Source organism: Rousettus aegyptiacus, unplaced genomic scaffold (assembly GCF_014176215.1).
Source record: "Rousettus aegyptiacus isolate mRouAeg1 unplaced genomic scaffold, mRouAeg1.p scaffold_m13_p_10, whole genome shotgun sequence".
Taxonomy (NCBI): Eukaryota; Metazoa; Chordata; class Mammalia; order Chiroptera; family Pteropodidae; genus Rousettus; species Rousettus aegyptiacus.
The window spans coordinates 49,670,897-49,695,030 of NW_023416285.1; the positions used below are offsets into that span (position 1 = coordinate 49,670,897).

Below are 24,134 nucleotides of genomic sequence, written 5' to 3' on the forward strand. Positions count from 1 at the left end.
GTTTTGATAGCTAAATGAGACAGAGCGGGCGAAAACTACTTGGCACGTAAATGTTAGCTAACTTTTCGGCTTTTTATTAAAAAAAAAAAAAAGGTGGGCGTGGTGAACAGGAAGAGCTCTCCTTCCCCTTATAAAATCCAGAAAAACCATTTTAGAGTTTAAATATGAGCAAGTGAGGCGGAGAGGGAGGAATATAGATCTTTTTCTACTATAGAAGTACTCTGCTGCTACCTCTTCGCTACGGAAAAATCATCCTCTTAACCCTCTCGAGGCTGCCGGGGACGGAGGCGCGGGGGCAGGAGCGCGACCGTCCGGCCTTTCCGGGTCCCGGGAGACGCGGCGGGCCGGGCCTGCACGGCCCCGCCTCCAGCCCGCCCGGCTCCGGCCCGGCTCCTCCTCCGCTCCCCTCCTCCTTCGGCGTCCCAGCGCGCCTGCCCTGGCTGCAGCGGTCCTGGTTGCGGCCGCCGGAGCACGAGTCATGCGAGCCGCGGGCCCGGCCTCGCGCCCGGCGCTGCCGCTGCTGCTGCTGCTGCTGCTGCCGTCTTTGGCCGGGCCCGGGATGTCGACCGCCGCCGCCGCGCCCCCAGCCCCCCGGCTCTTCAACGTGAGCCTGGACGCCGCGCCCGAGCTGCGCTGGGTGCCGGTGCTGCAGCACTTCGACCTGGACTTCTTGCGCGCCGCCATAGCGCACATCCTCGGGTGAGCGCGGGCGCGTGGTGGGGAATGCGGGGACACGGCGCCCCCGGCCGGGTGCGGGGGACGCGCGCGCGCGCGCGCGGCCGGGCGTGCTGCACCCGAGACTCGACCCCTCACCTCAGTGACAGCCTTGCTCTCCACCCCATCTCCCGGCCTCGGGTGCGGGCGGGTGGGCGGGTTGGCGGGCACCACAACTGGTATTTGCTGCTGCCAGTTTGGGATGATCCCCCCGCCCAGACCGGTTTGGCGTTCAGATTCGGTGGCACCAGTGGTACGCCCGTCCTCGAGACATTCCAGGTCAGGGTGGCGCTCGGTTGTTGCCCTGGACAGCCAGCTACTTGCAGGCCTCTCGGGCTCTTAGCTTGCCGCTTTGGGGACCACGCTCGCTCACCCTTCCTCCGTCTGTGGAAGTTTTCTTTTTCCCTCCTGGACGGTTTGGGTGATGCGCAGCCTTGGCTGCCAGCTGTCTGGAGAAGGGAGGCACCGAGCACACACCACTAAGGATGAGAGCCTTAAGTCAACCACCAGAGACACGCACGCTCCACCCCTCCGATCTCTCAGCAGCTCAAACACCCTCTGACTTTGCGTTTCTAGGTATAATGTCCCCAAGTGGGTTCACGTGGTGATCCGAACGGCGGTCGGGGAGCTGGAGCGCCTCCTGCCCCAGCCCTTCATCGACGAGATCCGCGGCATGTGCGACGTCCTGAACCTCAGCCTAGCCGACTGCGTCCTGGTCAACCTGGCCTACGAGTCCACCGCGTGAGTGCCCCACGCAGGGCCTTTCCAGGGACCCCTGCCACCACTGAGCGAGACCAGACATGTTTTCAGTGTGATGAATACAGGGTAGTGACTAGGCTACACAGAAATCTCCAGTGTTTCTTCTTTGCTTCTCTGGGTAAATTTGAGCAGCATATCACACGTAGGTTTTGAGAAGGAAAGCAGCTTCTCTGACCTCAACGCCAAACTTTTTCTCTATCTGAAACCCCTTTTTCTCCCTCCACCGACCCAGGTAGCATCCCACTTTTGAAACTCTGCTCAATATGTACTTTTCCAGGAAGTTTTTGGAATTAATCCCATGTATCTGGACCATCTAGTTAACGCAGTGACCCTCCCGCCTTATAATGCTGCGTCCCGCCGGCACTTATTTGCCCCCTGCATTTCTCCCCCCATGCTTGCCGTAGCTAGTGATTCCGACTCCTCTTTTCCAGCTGTTCCCTGCAGAGCTGCAGTCAGAGGGGACACTATTGTGGCTAATAAGGCCAGCCAATATTTGGTGTGCTGAGTGGGCATGATAAAATGTGGCACACAGATGTGAAAGCAATATAGTGTGTGGTTGATCCCAGGCACATTGCTGGGGGAGCAGGAAGTCTCCATTGTCTCAGTAAAAGGTGCTGGAATTAATAAAGGTTTGGCTTGGTTTCTGCCTTAAGAACTTACTGTTTTGCTACCAGACCAGCCTCATCTAATATTATCTTGTAGATACTTATAACTTCTGGTTGCCAAAAGATGATGAAACTAGGGATAATGAAACTTTACTGCCCTCCCACCCCCCATTTTCCCAGAATATGTAGGCAGAGTAGGTTAAAATGCACTGTGACTGCGTTTTTCTTTAGGGAAATGTGTTAAGTCACAGAGAAGACACAAACTTGTTAAAGTGGTTTTCAATTGAACTAAGTTAATTTTATCATCCCTCATCTCTACTCTTATCTCTTTCCTATTCTAACATATGGCTTTCTCAATGAAAAAAAAAATCAATTCTCATTTTCATTTTTACCTTCTTTTGTTGGAGTCACTATTCAAGCAGATTGGAGTAAAAGTTCTAGTAAGAACATTCTCACTTTTGGTATTCTAATATTTTGATATAAAGGTATATATTGAATTGCCTGACAACACTAAGCACCGTTGATCCCCACTAGCATTAACAAAGGAAGTGTCTTATTCTCATTTCTTTCTTTTGTTTTTCTTTCTTTTTCTTTTTTTTTTTTCAAAAGGAAAGTTTTTTTAGAAAAGAGGTAGTGCTCCACAGGGTGTGGTCTCCTCTCAGAGGCAGAGTGAGAGGGACCTGTTTTATTCTCATTTCTGATGTAAGGCTTTTGGAATCAGGGTAAGACTAGCGACCCTATATGGAGCCTGCTGGGTTCCAGGCACTGGAGATGTATTACCTGTTATGATGTGGAAACCAAGCCTCAGAGGGGACAACTTGCTGTGTATGGTGAGGGGTCAGAGCTGCTACTGGAAGCACATATATTTCCAGTGCACTACAGTGACTTTCTCAAAGCAAGCTGGTTCCTCTTTGTCCCTTGGGCTTGTGGACTACTTTGTGTGAAAACATTTGGGCATGACATGGAAGTATTGTTGCCTTGCCAATTCTGAAAAATCATCTTTGAGAGAGAGTCTACAAACCTTGCTTCAGACACTTCTAATATTTTACTATTCCTCTCCTCGACATGAATTCTTTGAAGATCAAAAACCTTGGAAAGAATTAAAAGCAGACCAAGCTTCCTTTTTTAAACAAACAAAACTTAAGTAACAGTTTTATCCTAATTATAAAAGTAATATGTAATCTAGAAAATTAGTAAACACAGAAAGTATAAATAAATTAACCACAATCCTATTACTCAGAAATGACAAGGTATTTCCTCTCAGTTTTGTTTGTGTGGGTATACATACATATCTCTCCGCTCCCCCTACCCAGAATTAGACACCCTGTATGTAAATAATTTTTTACATAACATTTCGTAACCTCTGAGAATATGGACATTTATATATCTTAACAAACCATTTTCTGTTTTCCTCTAACTACTTCGCTCTGGCGGAGAGTTTTAAAAGGATTCTTTTCTCTTATTAGCTCCGCAAAGAGCTCTAAGGGGGACAGGACAAGTGCCAAGCCCCTAAGCAGATGACCATTTGTCCAAAGAGACAAAATGAAACATTTGTGGAACAGAATGGTTTAGCGCCGTTATACTTACTCTGAGAAATTCATGGAAGAGAGAGGTGAGCTTGAGCTAGCTTTGAATGATGTGCTAAATAGACTACACACTGCCACACAGAGGAATAAGCAAAGTTCAGTCCTGGCTGAGCCCAGAATAAGTCAATTTCGGATTTAGTTTTAGGATGAAATTCTCCTTCAGTGTTTGTGATGCCATATGTGCCTAGGGCAAAGGTCTGGTAACAGTGAACACTGATGAGTTGTGTCCAGTTGTGTTTTCATTTTAAATTGTGAATCCATATTCTCAAGGATTATGTAGCATGTGTCCACTGTAAGGAAGAATAACTTTTACTTTAAGTACTTATTTTAAAAATGAAAAACTCAATTTCCTTTTTCTTATTTTTCTCATTCAATTCCTATTGGACCTTTTTCCCTTTTTCTCAGATTCTGCACCAGTATTGTGGCTCAAGACTCTAGAGGTCACATTTACCATGGCCGGAATCTGGATTATCCATTTGGGTATTTCTTACGCAAATTGACTGTGGATGTACAATTCTTAAAGAATGGGCAGGTACAGTCTCTATAGCATAAGATTCAGAAACCCATGACTTAGTAACCCAAGTTAGGATGCACTACTACTTAAGTGTGTTATCAGTTTAAGATACAAAACAACAGCAACACCAACAAAACCCATCAAATTCATGGAAAAACAAAACTAGAAGACTAGAAGAGAGGTTTATATCAATCATGCATATACAAAGGAGCATCATTTATTATTATTAAGCATTTACTTAAGTCAATCCATTTTATTTAGGGAAATCTCTAGGGGAATATGATCAGTTGTCCACTTATGATGTCAAGTCAGCTCTTTCTTCTGCTTTCCTCTTCTGGCTGCTTCTGAAATAGGGAAAGGCTCTTAAGTGTAATGGCTAGGAACACCCCACTTTGGGGTCTGACAGTCCCGAGTTTGAATCCTTCTTCCATCATTTACTTCCTTTGCGAAGTAATCACTTAAATCCATTTTACAGACTACAGCTCAGAGTGGTTAATAATTACTTTATAGTTATAAGGGTTATAAGGGTTAAATGAAATAATCTATAAAAAACATGTGGTGATGTTTGATAAACAGCGGCCAAATAATAAATGGTCCTTCGTATGATTGACTGATACCCCTCTTATATATAATCTCTAAAAAAAAAAAAATTACACTTAGATCATTTTATTTTCATCATAGGCCCTTTAAAAGTATAATCTAATATGTACTATTGTCACATTTCTGTGTAAACATTTAGAGAGACAGCATTAACTAATGCTCATTGAGTACACAAGCATGTTATTGCCATGAAACAGAATAGACATTGCAAAAGCCAGATTTGGGCTTTGAGGGGTGTAGTTTAAAGACAAAGACTATATTTCACTTGTCGTTTGCATTTAGGGATTGAGTCACAAATACTCAGAAGTCATTTTGTCATCTGCTTTTACAAACAAAAACTTTTTCTCATAAAAAGTTTAAACAACACAGATATTTAAAGTGAAAGTTTCTCCTTTCCCAGTTTCACTCCTTTACTTCCCCGCTATTAACAATTTGACTATAGCTGAAGAATTTCTTCAAAAATAGTTTAAGCAGCAACAATGACAGAATATAAATGCCTAATAAATTTTGAAAGGTAATCTGCTAAAACGTTGCAATTATTACTTTATGCTTTTCTCCATTATCTACAATGAACAAACATACTTTGAAACAAAGGAATAAATGCAATAAAAATAAATTATTTCAACTGTTTTCTTTGGAACTCACTTTGAGAGTTTTTACTTCATTATTTCTGTTTATCTTGGGACTCCCATGAGAAATAGCCTATTAATGTGGCTTTACTCTCATTGCTCAGGTTATTATTACCAAATTTAAGAATTTACACTTGGGTATTGTTTTTCTGCTAAGGGCTTATGGCCAATACATTGTTTTGATAAATTAAGAACAGGTTATCCATAAGATAATTAATCTCGTGTTCATAAATTTACAAATATTTTCATATATAGGACTTCATTCGATCCTTACAGCAACCCTATGAGGCAGGTACAAGGCAACATTTTTATCCTCATTTTCCAGATGAAGGGGCCAGGCCTTTCAGAGACTAACTGGCTCCAGATCACATGAGATATTATGTCAGAGGACCAAACCCAGGCCTTTAGCCTCCTAATACCTTTCTTCCCAAAACTCAGCTGTAGACTACACTTTAGAGTCACCTGCTGCAGCTAAGGGTTTTTATGTCACTTGACCTGGCAGAGACAATTGGAAAGCACAGATATTTAGAAATAACTGTTTTCCAGAGCTGTAAGAAAAAATACTTCATAAATTATATCTTATAATTATGTATTATAAAATTTCTCAGAAACTATAATGTGATTTTGATTTTTGATTTTCACAACTTTAATTTGCTCAGCTCTTCAAGACTGACACTAACATGAGGGTCAGTGTATCATGTGAAGGAAGTGACCATGTGATTACATTTTTTTCATATAATTACATTTTGTAAAGGCTTTAGTAACAAGGTAGAATTATTCCCACTTTGCTGCCATGAATGGAAATGGGGAGAATTCACAGAACGCCCTCGGTGAGTCTAGGGGAAGAGGTAATTTATAAAACAAAGGCCACCACATTTTTCCCTTCTGATTTAGCTATCTCAGATTATTTTTACAGCTAGATGAGGTGGTAGACATAAATAACTTAATGAAAAATGTGGCTGATTTAAGATTAAGTTTTTAAGATTAAGGAAAAATATTAACCTAGGCCTGCTGATTTTTCAAACTATAAAAATGTTAGTTAATTTTTACTGAACAGTATGACTCAGTACTGTTCTGAATACCTCTTTAAAAAATGAAAACTTGTATCTGAAATAATTGATAAAGTTTAGTTCCTCTCCTCAAGGTAATATAGTGGTATGCTGCAACCATTGGGATTTATGGCCTTAATTTGGAGTGATCCCTCTGACTCATGGGATAATCATGAGGATTAAGTGAGAGATATATGTAAAATGATTTTCCAAATATTTAAATTTTAAACATAATTATTACAGATAAACAGTCTCACTTGTTTCCCCTTCACAGAGCTTATAAGATGCATGATATTTATCCCTTATAATCAAGTCAACACACTTTTTTAAATTGGAGCCCACGTGCTACTTCTAGGATGGAGCTTTTTAACCTTCTTCCTGCGGGAACCCCTTTGGTGAAGATTGTTTATCTCTTCTCAGAATGTTTTATAATACATAAAATAAAATACATGAGATTACAAAGGAACCCCATTATGTTGAAATACAGCCATTTCATATTTTTTTCTTAACACATTAAGTAGTAAAATTTAGCAGTGGCTCTAATAACTACCATAATTTCAGGGTAGTGATAAGTGTGAATAGCATTTAAAGTTATGCGTGTGTAGCAAGCATATCAAGATACGTATGATACCATTTATGTGCACGACAATATCTGCAATTTCTGCTGGTGACAGAACCACTATGACAACACAATCTATTGCATGCTTTCATTATACAAGGCATGAAATTTCAGATGGAGATTGGTGAAAATAAAGATGCACCTTTTTTTCCCCCTTTCGAGGTCTATTGAATTCTATCCAAAGTTTAACTTTCCAGAAGGCTATTTTAGAGATTTTATTCCATTATGTTATAAGAAAATAAAATCTATAAAATTGTGGGGCAAAACAGGTGATTTTCATGTATATTTGGTTGGAATGGTAAAATGATACCTTATTTCTTGATTTCAGATTGCCTTTACAGGAACTACTTTTGTCGGCTATGTAGGATTATGGACTGGTCAGAGTCCACACAAGTTTACAATTTCCGGCGATGAACGAGGTAATCGAAGTGAACTCCCAAGCATTTTTAGCCATGTCCCTGTTTAGCTTTATCCACATACTTCATTCACAGAAGAACACCTGCAATACTACGTGGGGGGAGACAGGCAGTGTGCGTGTGAGCGATGAAGGTGTTTGCAGGTAGTAATAAGTGCTACCAAGAAAGTAAAACAGGAAGATGTGCTAGAGAATGAAGAAAGGTGGGTGGCTACTACAGCTAGAGGGTCAGGGAAGGCCTGCCTCACATGATCCAGGAGACAGGTCCACAGAAGCTGGGGGAAGACCATGGCTGATGGATTCCAGAAAGAAAAGATGGTAGCGTGGTAACAACACGGAGTAAAGAGGCAGAGACATGCGAGGTGGAGAGGAAGGCTGAGGCCATGGTGAGGGTCAAGGTGAAGAGTTGGATTTTAAGCACAACAGAAGCCCTTAAGGATTTTAGGCCAAGGAGTGAACAGATCTGATTAATATTTTTAACTGCCACTCTGGCTGCTCTTTAGAGACTGAACTGTGCTGGGTTAAGATGGAAAGAGAAGACAGTTTGGAAGCTATTGCAATAATCTAGGAGCTATATGATGGCGTTATATAGGCAAGATCTGTAAAGCACTTTACAGTTTACTGTGCACTTTTTCATAAGTTTTCTCATTAGAGCCTCACAACAGTCCTGTTAGATATGCAGGTGGTATCATTAACCCCATTCACTCTTCAGAGGAGGAAACTAAGGCTATGAGAGGAAATGAAAGCTAGCATGTGGGGGTGATGATTGTCAAATCAATCTGGGTCCTGGCTCAACTGTTCTGTTTATTAAACAGCCCCACTGACATCCGTCAAATCTTAGGGGACATCATCTAGCTCCATAATATATGGGGAACCCAGAGATAACAGAACTCTCGTCTCTGTCCTCAGGAACTTATGCTGAGTGAAGGAGAAGTGTTGGTCTTCTGAACCCCTGATTGACTTCATGTTGTTATTCCCTTCGGTTAGGTTTATTCTTACCTTTTTATATAAATAAGGCTTTGCCAGGAAGATGCTGGTTAAGTATATCTCAGTGTCCATGGTAGTCAGTTATTTATCCTAATGTATTTTTTCAATATTTTCTCAAATGTCGGTTATGAGTGAGACTGGTTCTCAATCAATGGTACTCAAACCACAGCATGTCAGTTTTTAAGATTTTACACAGAATGTCTGTAATTTTATTTAAAAGTCGAGCTTTGTTTCCATTATTTTGTGACTCAAATTGTTTAACAAACGGATTAGTAGAACCTAAGGTATGAGCAGTTTAAAAATAACTGAGTTATTCTGTAACATACACATTTAATTAAAATACTGTGAAATGGCTTTTAAAAAAACTTTTAAAGCTTTTTAAAACCTTATCTTAATGAAAACTGGTTATATTTTAGTCTGCTAAGGTTGAATTAAAATACCTGAACAATAAGGTAACAACACCTCTTGGTTAATGGAAATAAGTTATTTAATTAAGTTTCTGGGTATTAATGGAAAGTGCCAACAGTGCCTCTGACTGCCGTAGGAGAGGAGAGGGTAAGACATGGGGAGAACTGAGTAATGGCACAGAGTATGGGGAAGCTGCACTAACCATCTGGTGGTTACAATCTTAGACTCCAGAGCTAGCCAGCCTTGGTTTATATCTTGATGCTGTAACTTGCTAGTGGGGCAACCTTGATCAAGGTGCTTAACCTGTCTGTATTTCAGTTTCCTCATCTGGAAAGTAGGGATAATCGCTGCTGTGAGGATGAAATGAGTTCATATATGTGAAGTACTCAGAGCAGTGCCTGGTACAAAGTATGGGCTGTGGGAGCATTTGTTGTTATTGTCACATCTCTAGGCCTGACCTCCTCTGAGCCCCAGGTTGGAACACCCAACCACCTTCTCAGCATCTCTGCTTTCACATTTAACATGCTTAAGCAGATCTCTTGCCTTTTTCGTTTCCCATTTCCTTGTTTCCATTTTGCCTCCACCCAAATATGGTTTTCTGTGTCTCAGGAAATGGCACTTTTCAATCGATTGTACCAGGAGAATTCTTTGACCCCTCACTCTTGGAGGCTTGTCAGCTCTACCACCAAAACTAGACTGACCCTGTCCACTCTGTCTGCCTCCACCACTAGGCTAGCTGCCATCACACCTCTACTGCTGTAGTTGCTGTCCATCTGGTCTACTTGCTTCTCACCCGCCTATAATTCTTTCTCTACCTAGCCGCTAGGATGATCAGGCTATCCCCCTGTTTAAAATCTACAGTGATTTTTGATTTCATTTATAACAAATCCAAAGTTTTGACTCTGACCTCAAAACTCGACACAATCCCCTCCTGTACCTTGTTTTATGCCTGTCTTCTCCCTCCCTCCATCTGCACCTCACCAGCATTCTTTCTTTTTCTGACATCCGCCAAGCTTGTGCCTGTCATATGTCGGTCTTGAAACCCATGCCTTCTGTCTGGAATAGTCTACTCATCTTAGCTCAAACGTCCACAGTTCAGAGGGGCTGTCCTTACATTCCTCTCGAAAGGAATCCTCCCTTATCACTCACAATTACATTATTTTGTTTTATTTTCTTTATGACAGTTACCCAAATCTTGTTTATCTAATGGTACTGTTGACTGAGCACCAAGAGTCAGGAGGCTTTGCTAGAAATAAATGGCAAAGATTTATTCAAGGGTCTTAGAGTTTGTAAACCAGACACACCACTAGGTGATACCCAAACTGTTCTAAAGAAGAGAGAAAAGCTAGGCGTTCTTATAGAAAAAAGTACATTCTTGAGAAAAAATAGTCTCCATTCTCAGCCTCTGGGTTGGTCTGGGACGGTGGTCTTCCAGATGTCAGGATCATGGGTAATGGATGTCAGGCTGTCTGGACATGTGGATGTTCTTTCCTAAGTTCTTCAGGAGGTTATGTACAGGATTTATCTATTTCTCCAGGCATTGATACACTACTGAAAAGTTCAAAAGTATCTGAATTTGGTTTCAGTAATTCAGTAATCAAGCAGCTTGACGATGGTGACTCCATTTCATTTCTTCACTTTCCTCAGTACACTAGTTTCTTCTGTTCACTGTGAAATCCCAAGGGTCTGGACCAAGTCAGGATATGGTACTGTTTCATGAAAAGGCTGTATATGCAAATTGGCCCCCAAAAGCTAAAGGAGGCGAGATGCCAGAGAATGAAGCAGACAAATCCAGCTTGTGGGTTTAAAGAGTTTTAACAGAGAACTTACCTCCTAAGAAATATACTTACATAACTCCAAAAGGAATGTGGGGATAATTGAGGAAAACAAAGGGACCAGATACTGGGAAAGTTAAAAATAAAAATTGAGAGGGCCTACACATTTCAGAGTCCACCTAGGAAAAGGTGACTGGGGCCAAGGGTTTAGCTTTAAAGTAGAGTCAGCTTTTCAAGATGCAGTCAGCTGTCTCTGTGCAGGCACATAATAGATGTTGAATGCTTGTTTCTTGAATGAAAATTATTCTTTGGGAATAAAACTACAGAGAAATTTAAAGATGTTAAAAGTAATTTTGGGGAATGATTATAAATTTGTATTTTTAAAAAATATGAGCCCATAGTCTACGGCCATGCCACCCTGAACAAGCCCGATCCCATTTAATCTTGGAAACTAAGCAGGGTCGGCCCTGGTTAGTTCTTGGATGGGAGACCACCTGGAAGACCAGGTGCTGTAGGTGAAAATATAAACAATACGGGATTGTAAGCTGACAAGGCCCTTGCAATCTGTGAGGTCAACCAAGGGTTGCCTCACCTAAAAAAAATTTAAAATACATATAAAAAATATGAGTCCAAGTGAAATTCAGACATAATAGTTATTTGTATTGGGTTATTTGTTTTTTTAGGTTAGTTTTGGATTTATCAGTTAGGCTCTTAATTTTTGGTTTGAAAATATGGTCACTGTGAATAAAGCGGTTGCATCCTAGATAGATAAGTAGGTCAGTCTGTAGGTAGGTAGGTAGGTAGATGATAGATCGATAGATCGATAGATACATAGATAGATAGATAGATAGATAGATAGATAGATAGATAGATAGATAGACAGACAGACAGACAGATAGATAGACGGACAGATAGATCTTTTTAAAATCTCAAATAGTAGACCTCTCTGTTCAGAGTCTGGTTGTCATGTGAAATGACTGTAATTGCAGTAAATACGATCTTAATGTGTACTTTGCTCTAATAACTTGATTCTACTTAGTTTTTGTATTAAGAAAAATTCTCATTTCTAGTATATGTTGTTTTAAATTTTTGTCTTTATCTTCTTTATTTGACAAAATTTACTCTCTGTTCTAATCTACTGTTTATTATTCTGATGTGTGTGGATGAATAAAAATATCAGTTATCAGAAAAAAAAATATATATATATATATGAGCCCAAATCAAACTTAAGTTCTAAAAGATATGCATTCTCTACAGTCTTCCTAATGATTACCAAGCCACTTCTCTTGATAGCTACACAATTTTATTTTGCCTGGGGGAGTTAATAGAGGGATTTCCTCCAACATACTTATCATTGTTTCCAGGCACTAAAGATTCTGTGTGTATGTGTCACACACACAAACACACACACACACACACACACACACACACATACACAACTCAGAATCTCAGAATATTTGGTGCCTGGAAACAATGATTTTTAAAATATATATATATGAATATATACAAATATTTATTATAAAATATAAATATGTATAAATATATAAATATATGTATATATATAAAACATATATATATAACATGTTTTTATGGTTACTATGAAATTTGGGTTTCATCTTCAAACACTGGATGCTGGTAAAATCAGCCTTTATCCATTATCTTTTCTTCCGCATCAGCTTGCATTATGGGAAAAAAACGAAACTTAAAAAATGGTACTTGAGCAGCAATTAACGTATATACTTATTGTTCCTTCCTTAACTTGGAAGACAAAGGCTGGTGGTGGGAGAATGCGATCGCTGCCTTTTTTCAGAGACACTCTCCGATCAGCTGGCTTATCCGCACTGTGAGTATATTGACCATTGAGCCCACTTCACCCTAACTTCATCTTCTAAACTGTGTTCATGCTGTGATGCTCTGTCATTTAACAATGTCGTTTTATGAAGAAGCATCTAAAGGTTTGCAAAATGCATGTCAACCTTTTTGATAATAAGTATCAAAAATAAAACTGGATACTACTTAAAGTGGTAAGCACAGATTTTAATGTTGCAGTAGGGCGGTTTGGGGGCTATTATGAATAAGCCGCTGTAGAAATTCTTACATACTCCTTTTGTAAACATATATATACATTTCTGTTGGGTAAGTACTTAAGAGTAGAATTGCTGGGTCATAAAGTAGAGGTATATTTACTTGAGGTATATAAATAAATGAATGCCATACATTCATCTATTTAAAGGATGCAACTTACTTGTTTTTAGTATATTCACAGAGTTATACAACCATCACCACAATCAATTTTAGAACATTTTTATTCTTCTAAAAAGAAACCCTATACCCATTAGCAGTCACTGTCCATTTCCTCCATTTCCTGAGATAAACAGATAAGGTACATGTCTCGCCGCCGTGACTTTGCCGCTTGGGTGAAATAAGTCAGCATGGCCTTCAGTATTTCTTCCTGATGTTCTTTTGCTTTTTTTTTTTTCCTCATATAATTCTGTTAGAGGCAATGACTTCTTTGCTAGTAGTTGGAGGATGGTATAGGTATGTAATTTTAAAAAATGTGTTATCATTTCTGTTGACTCACTTTATAATTTTGCTGAGTTCAGAACAAACTAACTCAAGTCTAAATCCCTAACAGCAATATGTATAAAGCAGGGAAGAGTGCTCATGGCCCTGCCGTGGGCTGATTGTTCATGGTGCCGAATGCTGGCGCCTTTGCGGAGAGTAGTATTTTGAATTGTTCTTATCCCCACCTGGCCCTTGGCACTGTGCCTGAGCAGTATTCAGGATGAGTGAGGAGAAAATTTCTTTCTTTTGCAAAGTGGTACAAGAGTGACTGGGCAGGTCCAAGTTGGAGGGGCAGGCCCCCTACTGCAGGATGTCCATGAGCAGACCCACTTGAGGAAGGAGCACATTTCTTAGCTGAAGATTTAGAAAGTGATCCCTAAATATCCACACCACAGACCTTTGGAAATCTTCATGAACCCTGGGGGTAACTGATCACCAGTTAAGCTCACTGCTCTAATGTAACATGTTCTCTTTCATCTCCAAGCATTTGCCAAACTGTTCCACTGAACTAGAACCTTCTTCCCCACCCCAGTCCCAACTCCGAAACCACCACTTTCACCAGTCTAACTTCTTTTCTCTCTTTGGCCTCAGCTCACACAATACCTCCCTGAGATGCCTCCTCAATGCCCTGCTATGACTTCTATAGCACCTTTTTCTGTAGGAGTTTGGGAAAACAAGGCCGGGTCAGTCCCACTTACCGCTTTCTCCCTACACCTAGCACACAATAGGTACTCAAGAAATATCTGCTGAAAGAATGGATAAGTGAGGGAACATAGGGGTTCTTTGTGAGGATAAACTGCCTAGGAGGCGCGCAGTCCATGTTTGGTGACCTGGGCTAGAATTTGTGCATAGTTCTTTCCTTTTGTGAGAAAAATCCTATAGCTGTTGGCCTCCCACTGAGGTTTCTTCCATTTCAGGAGCCCTGGTGACAAGAGGATGAGGTCAGAGCAGTTCAAGATTCTAGCCATGGTTTAATACATCAGGAGATTGTGCTTTGGACCACTTGTCCATCAATTGGTGTATACAACTGCCATGTTATAATGACGCTAATGCAGGTTTGTCTTTCTATTCAGACCCTGAGTGAATCAGAAAACTTTGATGAAGCTGTTTACAAATTGTCCAAGACTCCGCTTATTGCCGATGTGTATTATATTGTTGGTGGCACGTCGCCTCAGGAAGGAGTGGTCATCACAAGGAGCAGAGGTGGCTCAGTGGATATTTGGCCTCTCGATCCTTCAAGTGGAGCGTGAGTAGAATGAAAGACTTGAGTCATTTTGTATCAATAATCTTAATTGAAAAAACTGGAGGTATTTTTAATTGTTACGTATTTCTTCTGTAGCTGTGTCCCCAGTGATACTGGATAATACAAGGCGGTGTGCTCTATTGTAGGTGGTTCCGAGTTGAGACAAATTATGACCACTGGAAGCCAGTGCCTGAGAAAGACGACCGAAGGTAGGCCTCTGTACACTGTCCCATTTGCAGAGTTTTCTTGTGCTCAGGAAAATGAGTACCTTCTATTATGAAAACTGGAGAGGTTGACAGGTGCTGTCTCCTCTCAGAAATTATACTTGGGTCTCCTCTGCCAGGCCAGGGTGGGAGAGTGTAGTATGTTGTGGAGAACATGGGGGAGAGCCTCCTGGCAGCTGGTTGGGTGTCGGGAGGGTAAAGTTGGCCTGGCCTCAGGGTCAGGAGCCCTAGCTTCCACCACCAGTTCTGCTGATGCCTCACTGGGTGGCCTCTTGGGCCTCTGTTCACCCATCTGTAAAAGGAAAGGATAGAGAAAGAGTCATCATTTTCTGTGCAAGACCTTTTTTGGAAGGAGAACATATTTCCCATACTTAAATAAGCAAACTAATTGGGTACTTTCTTTGTCCCTTCTAACTTTAAAACGTCTAGAATTATGTCAGTGTGTCCCCGAAGAGCAGATATTACCCCGTGTTTGGTGGCACCTACCTATTCAATGCCGCAGTGATACATTCTGACGCGCCTGGCTTCCCTGAGCACTTGGGTCCAATGGGTCTGACTGTGAATTAATTCTGCCATGGGGGTCTGGAACTAGGGAGGAAACATGGTTGGGGGCCAGAATCTGTTTTGAGGAAAGGGGGATAATGAGGCTAGGCCTTGCATTGAGTCTTCTAAAAGGAGAGCTGGCAGGATTCAGGACTTCCTGAAGCACCAAGTGACCTTTGACCTTTGTCCTCACAGAACACCTGCCATCAAAGCCCTTAATGCCACGGGCCAGGCAAACCTCAGCCTGGAGACGCTCTTCCAGGTAACCTTTTTGCCCAGTTGTTTGGTGTCTTTGTTGATAGTGATTACAAAAAAATTCTCTGAAATCAAGCAAATGTGGTAGATGAAAATGTTAGAGTAAAAGTTTTACCTGGTTGAAAACATTTTTCAAAAAAGTCAGGTGACATTTTCTGAACTTGTTTCTGTACAGGTTAAAGTACCCACATTCACCTAAGTTTTTCTGCATTGGAAAAGGGCTCAGTTGTAATACATGTTCATTGTTTCAAAGGAGAAGGGATTCAAAAGTCTTAACTCTGTCACTCCCAGATACATTAAAGTGTTAAGTGGTTTTATTCTTTCTATGGATATTCTACATGCACTTCTTCTCCATTTTAATGGTCTTCATGATATGATCTTTTCCTCTGCAGGTTTTGTCAGTGTTTCCGGTTTATAACAAGTGAGTGACACCTGTTCCCATCTGTTCATACACAGTGGACTCATTCACACACTCTTTGCCTCAGTAGGACTCTAAGGACCCTTGAACTGGGCTTTCTAGGTTCTGTGAAAACAGCAATGAATGAAACAAAGTCTCTGCCCTCATGGGACTAGCATTTTCCTGGCCCAGGAGGGACAGACAAACATAGCATAAGTCAGGTGAGAAGTCCATGGGAAAAAAAACGAAAGTGATAATTTCATCCTAAATCAGTCTGATAGCTGGGGTCTGCCATCGCTGGTTGGGAGCGCCTTAATTTCACTGTTGGAACTAAACTTTAGACACCTTTGGTTTTCCTCTGTCTTCCTGGGGGGGGTTTCTGCCACCTCACAGATAATTCAGTACCTAAGTTACTGCATTAGTTATCATTTACCCTTGAGAGTGGCTTCTTAGGTCTACAGCTTGGGGTTTTACCCACATACTTTTCTGAAGTGAAGCTAAGAATGCGGCTACCACTGTAACTGGAAACTTAGTTAAATTTGAGAGGCATCTGTCACCGGAAACTCTGAAGGTCCATTGTCACCATCACAGCAAGACTGTATGGCCCAACCGCCCACTCTTCACCTCAAGGGGCCTGTCTGCCTTATCTACACCAGCAATCAGTTCATTAGGAGTGCTGGCACCTTTTTTTTGCTTAGTGTGTTAGGGTTGAATTTACGAAATTAAAAGAGGAAGCATCTGCAAGTCAATACAGAGTTATATCTTCTTTTTAATAAATTCCCAGACTCAGCACTTCCTAGGTTCATCATTCTCACTTTTTCTTTCTCCAAGGCAAGAATATCGAAATGGTGTTCTTCAAGAAATGGCCTAATGCAGATAAAACCTGTAAAGTGATTTTTAGTTTCAAATACCCAATTGACTTCTTTTTCTTTGAAATGGCCCTCTTCCACATATACACAAAATAGCAGTTTTCTTGATGGCTTCCAGGATAACTTTTGTATATGGGTGCTTTAAGATTCTTGGGTATAATTACATTTTCAAAACTGGTGACAGACTTTTTACTTTGAACAATAATAAGATGACTTCAAAATAATTCTTCCAAAGTTGTTTCTTTAAGTATGGCCTGATAAAAAGATTAATCCTAAAAAAATTTATTCCATAAACAATATTCAAACAGCCAAACCCAGAAAAAAACTATTTTACCACTCTACCAAATAAGTTATTTGGGTAACAAGTAGTATTCAGTAGCATGCTAGTAAACTATCTCTTTGGTGGAGTGGGGGGAGCAAAAATAAAAAACTCACCTTATTTGTAGCATTTATTGGGCTTCCATGGCGTAAATATTCCTACCTGGCCTATTTGAAGCTTACAGTTGGCTCATGAACTTCCTACGTATTTAACACTTGGCCGTCACCAGCCTGTCGGAGCCACCTCCAACTGTACACTTGACTGCGCCCCTTCCAATAGAGCACAGTTTTGCCCTTTAATATTCATTTTAAAAACGGGGGTTAAAAACCTATTTTTGTTTTATTATAGTTTTAAAAATAATTCTATAAATGATGATTATATCTTTTAAAATTTTAATAAGATAGTTACTATATTTATTTTAATAAAGAATTTTCCATTCTGCGAACAGCCCTTATGATTTTATTTTTTATTTTTTATTCTTTAATTGATGTCACCACACAGTTGACCCCTTTTCCCCACCTACTCCCCCAGCCCTTATCATTTTAGATAGCTGCATCGTAGCTGATTGAATGTAGTGCAATTGAGTTAAGCATTCTCCAGTTGTTAGCTCTTCCTCTATTAAAACTCTGAAATAAACGTGTTTGTGCATTCCCCTGCCCCCGCTTTTGGGTTATTTCCCTTGGCTGAATTCCCAGATGTGGGATTAACTGAGTTAAAGGCTGTGAATGTCAAAACAGAATTGTTAGAAATTATAAACAGTTTACAGGGTAGCATTTTTCTCTATTTTATAATTGAAAACCAAGAGGAACTACATTTAATTGATAATCTCCATTGAGCTGGATTTAACACGGATCCCTCACTCTCAAGACCTTTACATGTAGTGATTCCGTCAACTCAAGCTGTTCAGTGGGTGAGGTTAATAGAAATGTCTGAACAGAATCAGTTAGCGCTATGCTGCTCCCTTGTGCTGTGCTACAAAATTACATTCACCTACAATAGAATTCCATCTTGTGCTGTGGCTAAAAGCAGAGAAAATTTAACACAGTGGTGGAGAACAGAACTATGACTAAAGTAAATAATCAGCCAAGGTCTTTATTCAGGGAACCTCCATTACATTTGGATGAGCTCTGCACCTGCCCATGGTGCTGTTTTCAGCTAGTTGTATGATTCAGCTGTGGGGCCCATGCCCACTAATTCTGCCTCTTCCTCAACAATGCAGCTCCAGATGCTTTGAATGTGCATCGCAGCTGGTGTCCAGGACAAGCGGCAGATGAAAGCAGCAAAGGGATGGGACCTGTGTGCGTGTGTGTGTATGTGTGTGTGCATGTGCTCAAGTTGTCCAGGTCTCCTAATAAATGACATTGTACTTTTCATCCTTACATCTGGGCAAGTGGGCCCGCCGTCTTGATCCCTGAGCTCTAGAGGCCCCACTCTGGCCTTCTTCTGATCCTCCCTTCATACAAGAAATCCACTAGGCCAGGGGCATTTGCCTGCCCAGTCTGACCCAAGTACCCAGGACCCGGGAATTCTCAGCCTGAACAGCATCAAGTCCATTTCCAGGGCCCAAGCGGTCCACTTCCCTGGGTAGGCATTCTCCTGATGGTGGGGTGCAGCCATTGTGGACATCCTGTGCCTGGCGGGTGGCCAAGGAATGGCTGTTTGCTGAGGATCATTCATGAAGCCTGTATGTTCAAGCAGAGGTGTCCACATGTGGGCCAATTGTAGGGTAGGGCAGAGCAAGGGGTGAGGGCTAATGATTCTCCCTCACTGCCACAATGTGGAACTTTGAGGAGTCTGAGAATTTTAAATTTGAGCTCGGCATCCCACAGTATTGTCAAAATAGTAGGGAAGAACACTTTGAGTGTGCGGTCACTTGAATTTTAAATTTTAAATGTTCTGACATATATAGGCCTCCATTTATATTCTTGTCCAAGTTCCCAAGTTTTAAGGAGGGGCTAGGTAATTTTTTTTTTCTCTTTGGACTATTAGGGAAAATTATGTATATATAAAAATTCTTCTCGTTATTTTCAGCTACACAGTTTATACTACAGTGATGAGCGCTGCCAACCCAGACAAGTACATGACGACAGTCAGAAACCTGGGTTAAAAGTAAGTAAATGGAAGAGTGAATTTACCTGTGCTATGAAAGGTTCGATAAAGTTTATTTTGCAGGGGGCAGGAATGTGTGTGTATGTGTTAGTATTTCTCACAGAAGATGGTAATATACTTAACATTTTTACATATAGAATATTTTCAGACAGACATCTGGCACATGATTGTCATTTATGTCAGATTAATGTTACTATTAGGTATTTATTTTGAATTGTGTACATGAGAGCTAATCTTCTGGTGCCCAGTGCACTTTGCCCCTTATTAAAACCTACTCTCAGGGCAAACTGTTATATCTTCACTTATATGGACAGGGAAATATATGGTGAGACTTATGTGTCCCCAGAGTAAGAGTGAGGCAACATGAAGAGACAGATACTGAAGGCAAAGGGCAACTACAGAATTTATTTTAAGCATCAGTGAGCCAATAGATAAGAGGGAAGACCTGAAGAAAAAACCGGAGTCTTGTTATTCCTGAAACTTCTAGGCAGCCACCTACTGATTGGCCATCTTCTTGATCGAGTTTATAAATATGGCCTGATGTTTCTATCATTCACTTATCATGGGAATGTTAAAAATCAGTGTTTGAAGTAAGTGGATTTATTTTTTTCTTCCCTTACAGATGGTTTTTAAAATTAAAGTCTTGAAGAGCTACCCTTTAAAAAATAAAGCGAAAGGATTGTATTATTTTATGAGTAATATAGGCTTCTTTCCCATTAAACTTTTCAACCGTGGGGAGGGGGGCAGAAATATCACTTGGGAGCTGGTTTGGGTAAAATGGGTAACAGGTGTTTTGCATTCCTTTCCTTCATAGTTTTCCTCGCTTCTCTCTAAGCTTCGACTATCCTGTCTTCAACAGCTCAAAGATAATTGGTCTTGGAGGTCAAACCAGACCCAAACTTCTCACCATAGCATAGCTATGTTGCCATACCTCAGCTTATAAAGAATTGAGCTCTTTGTTTATTATGAAATATTTCTAGAAGAGTCTGAGGGAAAAGATTCTTGTAAAAGAAATGGAGAGCTCTCATTTTCAAAGAGTCTTTTTGAATTTGTTAGTCTAAACTTTGATCATGTATTTCCATGTGATAGGATTCCATGTCATTTTTTATGTTTCTAATGTTTTTTAAAAAACCTGATATACTACCCTTTTCTATATAGCTACTTTCTTACTGCTTTTTGAAAACAATATGAAACAAAATTATTTCTGATGGTCATTTGTCATTAGTTAATGAAATGTTGGCAAAGATGTTGGTGAGGAACATTTTAACAATTTCCAAGATATTTACTGCTGTGTTCTTCCTACATCCTTACCCCTGAAGTCGTGTGGTTCGAAACAGCTGTCCCTAGGTAACAGCTCTCATAGGTGTTATGTTAAATGTCAGGATTCAGAGAGCACAGATGCTTTGTAGAATTTGAATTTATGTGTATATGAAAGGAACTTCTTTTAGGATGAAGTCAGAAAAGCTGAAAGTCTGAGAAATGGAGTTGATTGGATGTTCTTGTTTAGCGTAGCAGAATGAAGGAAAATGCAATGTCTGGAGGAAATATTAGCCAAGCACAGGTCATTCCTGCCCACTATTCCTGCCTCTCTGGTGGCCCAAAATGTTCATGTTGTTAAAATTCTTTCATCCAATGCCCTTTTAAAAATCAAATCTCAATAGTAGTTTACTGTCACTGATGTGTTACACTATGATGGACACTAGAAATTTCTACTCATTAGTCACATGCCATTCTTCTTTTCTTGGAAATTATCCTGTGATTTTTGGATGGAAATTTGAGGAATACCCTAATTTTAACCGGGTGAAGCAAAGCCCGTGAGAGCTTTTAAGCAGGACAGTCATTTAAGTAATATAAATATCTAGTTATTTTTTAGATCTTTGTCTTTTCTGCCATGTGGTTTCACTATGATATGTCTATATGTAGATTTCTTTCTATTTAGTTTTCTTGGAATTTGTTGCGCTGTCCAAATTTCAAATGTATTTCATCTATTCAGTTTTGGGAAATGCTCAGTTATTTTCTCTCTAAGAACTGCTCTTGTACATTCTCTTGTGTCTTCTCCTGAACTCTAAATATGTGTGTGGTACCTTCTCTACCCTATGTCTCTGAGCCCCTCTGGAATTTGGGGGGGAAAAAGTGAGAGGGGTGGATTTCTCTCTCAATGATGTATTCCAGGGAATTTTTAAAGTATTTTTTTTCTATAAATCAATATTTCTTCAATGAATTTATTGAGTTTTTATTTATTTTTTTTAAATTTATTTATTTAAATTAGTTTCAAGTATACAGTATATTGGTAAGACATCTTTATAATTCATAAAATAATCTCCCCAATTGCTCCCTCCCTCCTTTGGCCCTCCACCTAGCTATCATATTAATGCTAACTGCATTTGAATTCATTAAGTTTTTAATATCAAGGATAATATTTTTATTTTAGATAGACTGGTCAGTACTTTTTCAAACCCGCCAGAATTTTTTTAGCATTTTGTACCTTGTTTTGATATCTTTTGTTAAGCTTCTTATCACTTATTTTATATCCTACTTATAAATTCCATCATCAAGTCCTTGGGTGTCTGATTTTGCTGTTTGTTTTTGCTGACTCTCCCTTATGGAGGTTTGCATAGTTTTTTTTTTTTTTTTTAAATTTTGGATTGTCAACTCTTGTTCCTCTGGAAATTCTGAAGCCCTGGGTTGATGGTGGCACACCCCCCCACCCTTCCCCCAGAGAGGATGTGTGTTTGTTAATTTTTAGCACAGGCCGAGACATTTTAACTCTTCATCTTGTATGCATTCAAGTTCTTGTCCCTTTCTCCTCCAACTTCCAAGGCAGTTGTCAGAGAACCCGAGGTTCTAAGTTACTGGCACCAGCAAATGCCCTCAGAGTCACCACAGGTTCAGTGCCAATGTACCTTCCAGGTTTCCTCTTTATTTCCTATTCTCTCTTTACTCCCTTTTGTTTCTCTGATTTTACTTCCTTACTTGCAAACTCAACTAAATAGTGTGCATTTAAGAAAGATGTTTGTTTATCAATTCTAGGAGTTATGTAGAGGGAATGTTTTTTCAGGATGTTTATCTCTCCAAAGTATCCAGAAATCGAAGAGCTGTATGAGTGATTTGTATTTTTTCAAGTTCGTTCTGTGTAATGTATGGAGAGTGCATTGGAGGAGGCTTATAATTGAAAAGTGAAAACCAGTTAGATTGATGTCATAGTAGCATAGATATGAACTTAAATGGATTGCAGGATGTGAAATCATTCCAAATATTCATCACAGAGAAATGGATAAAGGAAGTGTGTGTGTGTGTGTGTGTGTGTGTGTGTGTGTATTTTTTTTTTTTTAAAGAAGGAAATCCTGTCATATGTGACAGCATGGATGAACCTTAAGGAAGTTATGCTAAATGAAATAAGCCAGTCACAGAGGGACAAATACTGCATGATTCCACTTATACGAGGCTGATGGAGTTCAGGACACACTACCCCAAAATATGGCACCTTGGCATATTGAGTATTTTAAGCAGAAGCAGGAAGATCACTCTGACCTCTTCTTTTTACCCTTCTTCCCTAAAACAGGCCATAAAATCCTCGTGCAAGAGGTAGCTACTCTATACCTGGAGAAAAGGAGCATCCTTAACCTCCAAGGACAAAAGGACATCAAGAAGAATCCAAACAAAGAACCCTTGCTGATTTTTTCCCCACTTATATTTACCTCATACTCCTTAACCTGTGATGTTCCTCCAGGATTGTGTGCTCTTCATCTAACACAGCATAAAGTACTCAGAACTAATTGTTTCTTCAGGTCTGTATTTCTTTATGAAGGCTCCTGTGTTACATAAAACTTGTATTAAATAAACTTGTATGCTTTTCTACTTTTAATCTATCTTTGTCAGTTTAATTTTAAGGCTTAGCTACGAACCCTAAGATTGTTGAGGAAAACTTTTCCCTCCTTCACATGTTATCTAAAATAGTCAGATTCATAGACACCTGGGGTAGGGAGAAGGGGAAATGGGAAGTTGCTATTCAACAGGTATTCAGTTTCAGTTATGCAAGTTCTAGAGACCTACTTTACATCATAGTGCCTACAGTTCACAGTACTGTATTGTACACTTAAAAAGTTATTAAGAGGATAGAGCTCAGTTGAGTGTTCTTATCACAATAAAATTTTTTTAAAGCAAAAAAAAATTTTTTAATAAAATAATAAATCAAGATGGCTTGGTGATTGCTCAGGAGATGGAGAGAGTTTGTTTTTAAAATATCCAATTTTAAAAAAGTAACATATTACCAATAAAAATCAATCAAATAATACATTGTATAATCTTTTGCCTCTCTTTCCCACTCATAGATAGCACTCTCCAGCAGCGCCCCCTAGAGATGACTGCTTTTTGTATTCGTCAAGACCTTTTTAAGCATATGTTTTAAAATGTAGACTTTACTTTTATTCAAGTATAGTGAAGCCAACATCAAGAGGCAATTGCCATTGAAAAGACAGTTTATGATACGGTTTCCAAGAGGAGTGGGGCACACCATGCCCGCAGGGGGCAACACCCAGCTTGGTCGTAAGCAGAGAGATGGAGGAACTGTGCGCAAGAGCCTTTTTGAGTTTTTTAGGGAAGAAATGTGTGCCCACAAGAGGTAAGCATGCTAAACAGGTCCAGAATTGGCTAATTTGAAATTTTCCTGAGCTCCAGAGTGTAGGAACCTCTGCTAGCTGTCCAATTTTGGCCTTGGGGCAATTAGGGCAGAGCAATAGTGGCCCCAAGTATAACAGCCCCTAAAAAAGGGCACTGGACCAGTGTTTGCATGTGAAAATCCTTTGCCATCTCTAGGATCAGCTAACCCTGAGAGGGACACTCCTTGTCTGATCAGAGCGGTCCCAAGATGTCAAAGGATCAATGTGGAAACTAGAAAATATGGTTTACACAATATACATTTTTTTAAAAATTGAAGTTAGTTTATATATA

The 24,134-nt window shown here is 40.1% G+C and overlaps 1 protein-coding gene and 1 pseudogene across 1 annotated transcript; both read left to right on the forward strand.

Moving 5' to 3' along the window:
• Positions 1-452: 452 nt before the first annotated feature.
• Positions 453-23,049, forward strand: NAAA (N-acylethanolamine acid amidase). Its single transcript, XM_016156049.2, has 11 exons — positions 453-699; positions 1,291-1,455; positions 4,070-4,196; positions 7,404-7,494; positions 12,427-12,503; positions 14,299-14,471; positions 14,615-14,677; positions 15,431-15,497; positions 15,883-15,911; positions 19,107-19,184; positions 22,747-23,049. Exons 1-10 carry the CDS (start codon positions 479-481, stop codon positions 19,180-19,182), a joined length of 1,089 nt encoding a protein of 362 aa, XP_016011535.2. The 5' UTR covers positions 453-478; the 3' UTR covers positions 19,183-19,184; positions 22,747-23,049.
• On the forward strand, positions 11,061-11,178 carry LOC118609030 (annotated as a pseudogene).
• Positions 23,050-24,134: the final 1,085 nt, after the last annotated feature.

Bases quoted from the DNA above. Each gene is read 5' to 3' on its own strand.
- NAAA (XM_016156049.2), top strand. From the start codon at position 479: ATGCGAGCCGCGGGCCCGGCCTCGCGCCCGGCGCTGCCGCTGCTGCTG. The intron at 7,495-12,426 runs GTAATCGAAGTG...TTAACTTGGAAG, and splicing joins AATTTCCGGCGATGAACGAG to ACAAAGGCTGGTGGTGGGAG. The intron at 14,472-14,614 runs GTGAGTAGAATG...GCTCTATTGTAG, and splicing joins CTCGATCCTTCAAGTGGAGC to GTGGTTCCGAGTTGAGACAA.